Raw genomic sequence first — 9,371 nt, 5'->3', positions numbered from 1 at the left:
ACAACTTGTAATAGGATTATCTTTTTCATTGATTGATTGATTGATTTCCATTAGTACTAAACTAGTTGGATCAATTGCTTCCTTAGCATTGAATTTTGCTAGATATGGACATCTTCTGCTCTCCAACTAGTTTTTATGTTTTGCTGTGCCATTTGTAGCTAGACTAGATGATCAACTGCCCCCTAGCATGATTGCCTTGAATTTTAGGTACAAATCCACATCTTTTGGTCTCCTAGAAAAAAAAACTACAACCAAAGTAGGAGTGCATATTAATAGTTTTTTTTGGGGGGGGGGGGGGGGGGGGGATGAAGTTGCCACCAAATGAAGAATAGAGAAAAAAGAAATGAAATTCGACCGATGTACTCACATATGGGCTGGGCCTGCTCTCCAAAAGAAAAGAAAAGAAAAGAGGACCCAACAGCCGGCCCATAGAGCGGCTGCAGCAGCAGCATTCCGTCCAGCACCCACCCTGACCACGCAGCGACCACCTACTTATTAGTCCACCACCACCCCACAGAGAGAGACAGAGCTCACTTCCCTGCGACATCGGCGGCAGCGGCGGCGGGCGAGCGAGGAACCCTTACCCTAAGAAGCAAGCACTAGTAGTAGGTTCCGATCCCCAAGGTAGTTAGCTCCCATCCGCCGCAATGCAGGCTGCAACCCGGCCGGATGTCTCGATTCTTCCGTGATTGATGGCTGCTTGTCTGCCCGCAGGCCTGCGACGATGGCAGCGTCTCTCCGTGCGGCGGCGACGAGGATCCTGCGTCTTCCAGGCGAGGGGCTTCGCCGTCTCGTCCACACCAACCAGGTATCTTAATCTTCCTACCCGTCCCCCCTGCTCTGTCCCATCTCCGATTGCTGGAGGTGCTCCCTTCCCTTCTTGTCTCCGTACTGGAGTATACAGTTGGATGGATCTTCACAGGGAGGTGCTCCGTCCCTTCTTCTCTCCATACTAGAGTATATAGTTGGATGAATCTTCACGGGGATGCATAAATAAAACATGCATCTTTTTTATTGATTGATTGATTGCCATTGGTACTAGCTAGGTAGCTGGATCAACTGCCTCCCAGCGTGTGGATGCCTTGCTATTTTGGTACAAATGGACATCTTGTGCTCTCCAACTAGTTTTGCGTTTTGCTGTGCCATTGCTAGCTAGCTACATGACCATCTATGCCTTGATACTTTGCTAGAAGAAATCCGACATCTTTTTGCCTTCTCCAACTAGTTTTATACGACTAGTTTGCTGTGCCACTGGTAGCTACTGCCTCCTACCATGAATATGCTGATATTTTGGTAAAATCGACATCTTCGGGTCTCCGGCTAGCTTTGTACGTATTTTGCTGTGCCATTGGTATATGATCAACCGACTAGCATGAATGTGGTGATATTTTGGTAAACAATCATCATCGTTTGGTATCCAACTAGTCTTGTAGTTTGCTGTACCACTGGTTGCTACATGATCAACTGCCTCGTACCATGAAAGCCTTGATATTTCGCTAGAAATCGACATCTTTTGGTCTTCTCCAACTAGTTTTATTGTTTGCTGTACCATTGTTAGCTAGATTATCAACTGCCTCCTACCGTGAATGTGCTAATATCTTGGTAAAATCGACATCTTTTGTTCTCCAACTATACTTTTATGTTTTGTTGTTGTTTAGTCATCAATTCTCAATGTTGTGGCTGTGTTTCCACCATTCCGGTCTGTGGATGCATCTTTTTTGTTTTTCCTACTAGATTCAGCTTGCTATTTTGCCCTGCTAGCTGCTTGTCATGTTGGTAACGTTGGAAATCTTTTTTTATATTTTCCCGTTGGCAGATGATCAACTGCCTAACAGAAATCCACTATGCAATGGACAGTAAAACTGAATTCCTTTTTGCTTAGAATTTTATTTCCTACAAGATTGATATTTTGCTGTGCTGCGTGACACTGATGAGATAGGCATCTTATCTTTTTTTTTCCATTGGGAGATGATCAACTGCCAAGCATGAAAGCCTTGATATTCTGGCAAAATCGACATCTTTGGGTCTTCTCTAACTAGTTTTATTGTTTGCTGTGCCATTGGTAGATTATCAACTGCCTAGAACTATTATACTGATATTTTGGTAAAATCAACATCTTTTCTTCTCCAACTAGTTTTATACTTTGTTGTGCAACAATATGAGGTGTGTTCGCTCTACGCAGATCGCATCTCTGGTCAAGATTGTTGTTTAGTCATCAATTCTCAATGCTGCCGCCGTGTTTCCAGCATTCCGGTCTGTGGATGCAACTTTTTTTTATTTCCTACTAGATTCGGCTTGCTATTTTTCTGTGCTAGCTGCTTGTCATGTTGGTAAAAATCGGCATCTTTTTTTTGATTATTTCCATTGGCAGATGATCAACTGCCCAGCAGAAATTTACTACTATGAAATAGACTGCAAAACTGAATTCCTTTTTGCTTTCAGTTTCACTTCCTACAAGATTGATATTGTGCTGTGTTGCTTGACAATCATATAATCGGCATCTTATCTCCTTTACTTCCAATGGGAGATGATCAACTGCCGTAGCATGATTCTGTGTGTGCGTGTGTGCTCTTATCGTCAAATGGCCAATAAACCAGACTCCTTTTTGCTTAGAATTTTGATTGATATATGCTGGTACTGTAGATCACGTCTCTTGTCAAGATTGTTTAGTCATCAATTCTCAATGCTGCTTATGTGTTCCCAGCAGTCCGCACCCGCCCGTGCCTTGGAGGAAGGATACCGTGGGTCGCAAACCCAGCCAAAGAAAGAGGAGCTGTACACGGCTTCCCAGCTAGGCAGGTATGTGCTAAAGTCTCTCTGCACGCAAGTCAAGCCCAGGCCACATGACCCTCGATGCTACAATATCAATCATATTAGACATAAATATTTGTTCTGTCTGTCCTCTGCTACGATATCAATCATATTAGACATATATATTCCTTACCATCTCATTCTCATCCCACCTACCTACCTGCAGGCGTCCGAGGACTACAGCCAAGAAGTGGACTGCGGCAGCGCTTGTTGGTGTTGCTGGTGCAATCGCCGTCGGTACCGTTGCCGCTGGTGATGGTGGTGAGGATTGGCCTCATTGCCACCGCTGTGGTGGAGTTCTTCCTAGGAAGTGCGTCCTGTGCGGGCAGAATCTCCCTCGTCCAATTGCTGAAGCAATGCAAGCTGCCTCAAAGTGTGGCCAAGCAAGTGGGGCAGCGCAGAATCAAAAGGAAACAACAGATGTGTAGTGAAGACGAAATGCATCTAGTTTGATGGAGAAGCCAGACGGTTATCAGTTCTATTCCAGCACTATATTATGTATTTCTCTTCAAATATATGTCTATGATATGCCACCTATGCCTTGAGTAGTAGTATTACTGGATGATCCGTGATCGCACTGTAAGATATCTGCGATTTGGCAGACATGATATGTTATCCTTTCAGTTCAGAACTTGAGTAGTACTATTATTACTGGATGATCTCAAGATAGTCTGTGATGTTGCTGATATGGCATGTTATCTGCTTCTTATCTGAGTAAATTCTGTGTAGATCAGTCTATGCATTGTTATCGGCAAGAGCAGCGTCGAGACCCGCTCGGGCATGGCTGCTTTTGCTGCTAAGGATGTCAGCTAAATTGGTTCCTTGAGCTGTCGTATAAGTCGACTCACTGCCTTGAAAAAATATGTTCCAGCAGACAAATTAATGTTTGGATTATTAGCCATGGTCTGTTTGTGGTTGTGAGAGAAGCTATGGCTGGGGAAGCTTCTTCTTCTGGCATCTCCCTCCACACCTCTTTCTTCTGCCTGAGATTGAGATTGTAGGTCAACTTGCTTGCTTTTGGAGAGTCTAGTCTAGAGTATTAAGTTTGTGCTGCTCTCGTAGGCTGCTGCATACACACACCTCTTCAATGTACTCTTTGAAGCCAAGATCCTGTAAAGCCCTAATTACATGCGGAAATTATCTCCCAACTCCTCACTAACTTAACGCCAAATTCAGCAAGAACCTGCGGGAATTATCTGCTGACTGGAAAAGTGCCCGCTATAGCTGCTGGGAGGAGCTGTTGCCAAATTGTTTCTCCCGTGGTGTGATACTTTGCTCAGGGGCAACAGCTTTCTTCTCGTCCCGGCTGCAGAAGTCATTGGATTCAGACGACAGAAGATTGAGGAATTCTACACACCACTCAACAAAAGAAGATCCTGTGTATCTTGTGCCTCTAGCTCGAACATCAGGCGGTATCATCTCCTTAATAATCTCCTTTCTTTTTGGCAAGTTTTCATATTCAATCCTTTCTATTTTTGAAAAAGAAATCCTTTTTGGCACCCAATGCGAGTCCATAATGAATTCCAAATTATTACCAAATAAGTGGATGAACTTTAAATTCACCAAACCAGCAAAATGATCTTCTGATATCACACCACTCAAGCTGTTCTTTCCAAGGTATAAGTGAGTCAAATTTGTAAGCGCACCAATCTCTATGGGTAGTGAACCACTCAAGTTGTTGTTTCCAAGATATAAGTAAGTCAAACTTGTAAGGGCGCCAATTTCCATAGGCACCAGACCGCTCAAGTTGTTTTCACCAAGGTTTAAGTAAGTCAAATTTGTAAGCATGCTAATATCCGCAAGCACTGAACCGCCCAACTGGTTGAAACTGACATCAAGCATGTTTAAGCTAGTAAGGGTTGACACTTTTTTTTTTTGAACAATCACCGGGGGGGAGAGGATCCCCACCTGTATATATTACTCAAAAGGCCCAAGGGGCAAGTTACATTACGGGTTACAACGAGAGGATAGGTATAGGCGCCAAGACACGGCAGCCTCCCTACTGACGGGGTCCTTAAACCTAAAGGCCCAAAGCGTGAAATCCGAGATAATGTTCCGAAGAGTATCTAGGGGTGTGTGTTGTTCATTGCGAAAGACACGAGCATTCCTGGAATCCCACAGTTTCCATAGAATGGCGAGGGCGACGGTGGGCCAAATGTTGATGTCGAGGCCGACCGGTGTTGTAGTATCCCAAAGAAGGTTGATGGAGTGAGGTTGCTGCAACCCCAAGAGGGCCCAGACCTGTATCGCGCATGGGCAAAGAATGGCGACGTGCGCGGCGTCCTCATGGGTGAGGGTTGACACAAATGGTAAGGTCGTGCCAGTGAGGTTGGTCCTGGTCAAAATCAGCTCTTGCAAATTATTCCAAGAATAATTGGGCAACCTGTCCATCACCTCTGTTATGTCCCCGTCGATGCTGTTGTTGCTGAAATCTAGAGACCTTAGATTACACATATTTTTGAGTGTTGCAGGTATCATCCCCTGGATGTTGTTGTAAACAACTTTAAAGGTCTCTAACAAGGTCAAGTTTCCAAACTCATCAGGAAACGTGCCTGCTAATCCACAACCCTCTAAGCGTAGCCTCCTGAGGCTAGTTACATTCCAGAACCAATTGTGTGCAGCCCGACTGTTTAAAGAGTTGTCTGAGAGGTCAAGCTCCTCAAGAACCGTAAGGTTGTGGTGTTGAAGTGTTGATGGAGCATTCCTCTTATTAAGACCACATGAAAACAGAATCATTACAGCCAGATTGGGGATGGCGCTGACTGTATGGACCCAGTCAACAACTCCACTGAGGTCGACGGAGCCCATGTTAAGATGATGCAGGGATTGAAGACGCGCTAACAAAAGATATATCCTTTGAGTAGAGATCAGTGTACGTGTACCCCTTTATGTCAAGGGGCACCAGTTTGGAGAGGTTGCCTAGCTGAGGAGGCACTCTACCACGAAAACCCATATTGGAGAGGTTTAAATAAGTCAAACCCTGGAGAGAGCCCAAGAATCCCGGCATAGCCATTGCACCTCCATGAACAATATTCCCGCTCAAATCTACTCCCTCCGTTTCAAAATAGATGACCCAACTTTGTACTAGTGGATGCTTGAGATGTTGGAGAGCAAGCAGCGAAGAAGATACCTGTCTACGTAGCGAGGGTAACCATCGAAACCAAGGAAATCATAACTTGTTGGAATTGGATCATCATAGCGGACGTCAAGCTTGACGACGTGGCCTGTCCGGCGGCTGCAGGTGACGCCGCTCCACCGGCAGCAGTCGTGGTGTCGTTGCTGCCATGAGACGAGGCGATTGACTGGGTCACGCGTGATGCCGGCCTTGAAGGAGAGCAGCGCGGCTCTCTCGGCCGGGATGCAGCTCCCGTTGGATATTTCTCTCGTGCTGTCAACGGAGTAGGCGGTGGTGATGGCTGCAGCTAGGATGGTTAGGAAGAGGAAGCTCGCTGCGGCCATGGCGTTGCTCTGGGGTCGGCTAGGTGTGTGCTGGCAGTGGCATGGAGGGGATGCCGAACGAAAACATGGTCGTCAGTGGTGCAGTTTTTACCTAAGAAGAAGTGTCGATCAAAGGAGAAATGTTGTTGTGTGGTGTATGTTGTAGAGGCTATCGGTTACCACAACTTCGGACGAGTCACACACTAGCTAGCTGGCCCAAGCGAAAACATGGTCATGGTACAGTTTCCATCAGATCAACTTTCAAAGGAGAAAAAACTTGCAGGGGCTATCGTCTACCACAGATGTGACCGTCACTCCACCACTCTCTTGTAGACCCAAGACGTGAACATTCATGGTTCAAACCAATCAAATAATTTTTCTTGAGAATCCCAATCAAATACTCCCTTCGTCCCATAATCTAAGACGAACACAATACTAGTGTCAAAAAACATCCTACATTATGAGACGGAGGGAGTAAATTGGTGGAGGATGTTGGCCCAGCTACATGCTGTGTCGACTACTTTGAGGTGACACGTGATGACAACGACGACCAAGGGAAGCTTCTGCTAGCCCAGTGCACCGCAGTGCAAAGCTGACCTTCTGTTATCAATCCTTCACTGGACGTAAGTAGTACCATATGGTATATTAGCACTTTGTAAGTTGTAACAACCACACAAGAACGCACGTATACAAACCACACGATCGATCTATACTTTGATCGATGGATTCAGCAATCATCACCAGCAACGCACGCATACACTTTATTTGGGAGGGCCTATGCCTCACGCGACTAAGAATTTGTAGTCCACCTAACACCCGTATGAACCGATCCGCGGGAGCTCTGCCTCCTTCGTTTTGGGCCACCGATCCGCGGGAGCTGCCTGGCAGAGCTAGGCCGCCTTCCCATCACCTCAACGGTTCAGGACTTCACCGATCGTTTCCAGGCCCTGGCATGCCACGCGTCGGGTGTGACGGCGCATCAGCGGGCCGACCTCTTCGTCGGTGGACTTCCGGATCACATCCGCGTGGACGTGGAGTTTCGGGGACCCCGGGATCTCCAGACGGCCATGTACTACGCCCGCGCGTTCGAGCGCCGCACGGTGGCCATCCAACAGGAATCACCGTCCCGGGCCGCTGGGTCGCTACCCTGGCCGGATGTTCCCGCGCAGGGTCGGTCTGCTCAGACTTCCGCGGCACCCCTCGCCGCGACCGCGGCGCGCCCGTTCCGTCGGCTCACGTCGGCCGAGCTACTCGAGCGTCGCCGCCAAGTGTTGTGCTTCAACTGCGACGATCCCTACACGCCCGGCCACGTCTGCCCGCGACTCTTCTACCTGGAGGCTGCAGACTATATTCCGGAGGACGCCATCGCCGCCGACCTGGCCGCGCCAGCTGTCGCGAAGGTGTTTGACGCTAGTTGATCACCTCGAGGAGTTCAGCAAGCGCTTCCCCACCTTACAGCTCGAGGACGAGCTGTCTGTGCAGGCAGGGAGAAGTGTTATGACCGACATATTAGGGGCTTAGCCCAGTGGGTTATGGCCCAAGTTATCTTATCGTTATTAGGGGCTTAGCCCAATTATCTTATCGTTATTAGGATCGTTTGCTTAGGAGTCAAGTAAACCTCTCTATATAAGGAGAGGAGATGCATCAATCTAATCAAGCAAGAAGCAATCATTATTTGCTCGGCTTCCCGAAGGGAGCCGGGAGACCTAAACCCTAGCCGCATCTCTCTCTCTCTCTCTCTCGCCGCCATCCTTCTTCCCGATCACGACAGCGCCAGCGCGCCGGCAGCCGCGCCCTTGCCCCCGACAACCCCCTGTCTTCCTCTACAACCTGAGGAGCAGGTCCGGTAGGACCCTGGTTTCTAATAGTTTGATATCCAGAGACTCGGGATCGATCATGTCTTCGTCAACGCCAACATCGCCGCTGCCCATCATCACCACCGCACCGATGACCACCGCCGATTCCCCAACACCGCCGCCCCCGGTCACCATCACCACCGCCGGTTTCCCCACGCCGCCGGCCCCGGTCACCTCCGCCGCGCCGACAACCGCCGTTTTCACGCCGGAAGAAGTCATCAGCACCTTGCGGGATCTCGTGACGGTCGTCCAGGGTATCCACCTGTACCTGGCTGGACTGCACGCACCTCCGCCGGCTGCGACTATCGCCGCCTACGGCCACCCCGCGCTGCCGTGGCCATCCCAAGGCGTGCCTGCAATTGGCGGGGCCACCGCTGCTGCCGTTCCGGGCGGGGCACCACAGCGGGCTGCCACCGCCGCTGCTGCACCTGCAGCCGCCCCCAGTCGCCGCTCCCCTCTGGCCGTAGTGGCCACCTACTGCCATCGCGGCTACTGCCGCGCCCGCCCACTCTCCACAGCAGCCGCTTCAACTCCAGGCGCCACCTCTGCCCAGCTCCGGACTGCCATCACCGGCCGGCCTGCCGATACACCAGGTCTGGTTCCCGCCCTCCCCGTCGCCACTACCAGCTTGGGCGGCCGGGTCTACACCACGGCTCCAGAACAGCTGACTCCGTCCCTGCAGTTCGGCGGGCCATCTGGCTCCGCGGGCCCCTACCCGGGGTACTCCGACCAGGCGCCGCCCGCCTCGCTACTCCGTACCTCCGAGCCAGTCCGACACGGCGCTTCGACCCAGACACCACCGCGGTTCGCCAAAATTGACTTCGCCACTTATGACGGCACGGAGGACCCCCTCAACTGGCTCAACCAGTCCGACCAGTTCTTTCACGGGCAGCGCACCCTCGCATCGGAGCGTACCTGGCTCGCCTCCTACCACCTCTGCGGCGCGGCATAGACATGGTACCACGCCCTCGAGCAGGACGAGGGCAGCATGCCCCCTTGGGAGCGCTTCCGCGAGCTCTGCCTCCTTCGTTTTGGGCCACCGATCCGCGGGAGCTGCCTGGCAGAGCTAGGCCGCCTTCCCTTCACCTCAACAGTTCAGGACTTCACCGATCGTTTCCAGGCCCTGGCATGCCACGCGTCGGGTGTGACGGCGCATCAGCGGGCCAACCTCTTCGTCGGTGGACTTCCGGATCACATCCGCGTGGACGTGGAGTTTCGGGGACCCCGGGATCTCCAGACGGCCATGTACTACGCCCGCGCGTTCGA

At 50.3% G+C, this 9,371-nt stretch overlaps 1 protein-coding gene and 1 pseudogene across 3 annotated transcripts; one reads left to right on the top strand and one right to left on the bottom strand.

The window, feature by feature from the left end:
- The first annotated feature begins 551 nt into the window (after positions 1-551).
- LOC109782191 (uncharacterized) lies at positions 552-3,467 on the top strand. 3 transcript variants are annotated; one of them, XM_020340791.3, is made up of 4 exons: positions 552-624; positions 715-808; positions 2,705-2,799; positions 2,978-3,467. In XM_020340791.3, the coding sequence occupies exons 2-4, from the start codon at positions 725-727 to the stop codon at positions 3,237-3,239; spliced, it is 441 nt and encodes a 146-aa protein (XP_020196380.1). In that variant the 5' UTR covers positions 552-624; positions 715-724; the 3' UTR covers positions 3,240-3,467. The 3 variants fall into 3 exon arrangements, with proteins under 3 accessions (XP_020196380.1, XP_020196381.1, XP_040248724.1); XM_020340792.3 differs by having other exon boundaries at positions 571-605; XM_040392790.2 differs by lacking the exon at positions 552-624 and having other exon boundaries at positions 719-808; positions 2,708-2,799.
- Positions 2,858-6,572, bottom strand: LOC141026470 (uncharacterized; annotated as a pseudogene).
- Positions 6,573-9,371: the final 2,799 nt, after the last annotated feature.

The sequence above is a fragment of the Aegilops tauschii genome, chromosome 1 (genome assembly GCF_002575655.3).
Source record: "Aegilops tauschii subsp. strangulata cultivar AL8/78 chromosome 1, Aet v6.0, whole genome shotgun sequence".
NCBI classification, from domain to species: domain Eukaryota; kingdom Viridiplantae; phylum Streptophyta; class Magnoliopsida; order Poales; family Poaceae; genus Aegilops; species Aegilops tauschii.
The sequence above is the reverse complement of the archived record's forward strand: the minus strand, read 5'-3'. Positions and strand labels throughout refer to the sequence as shown.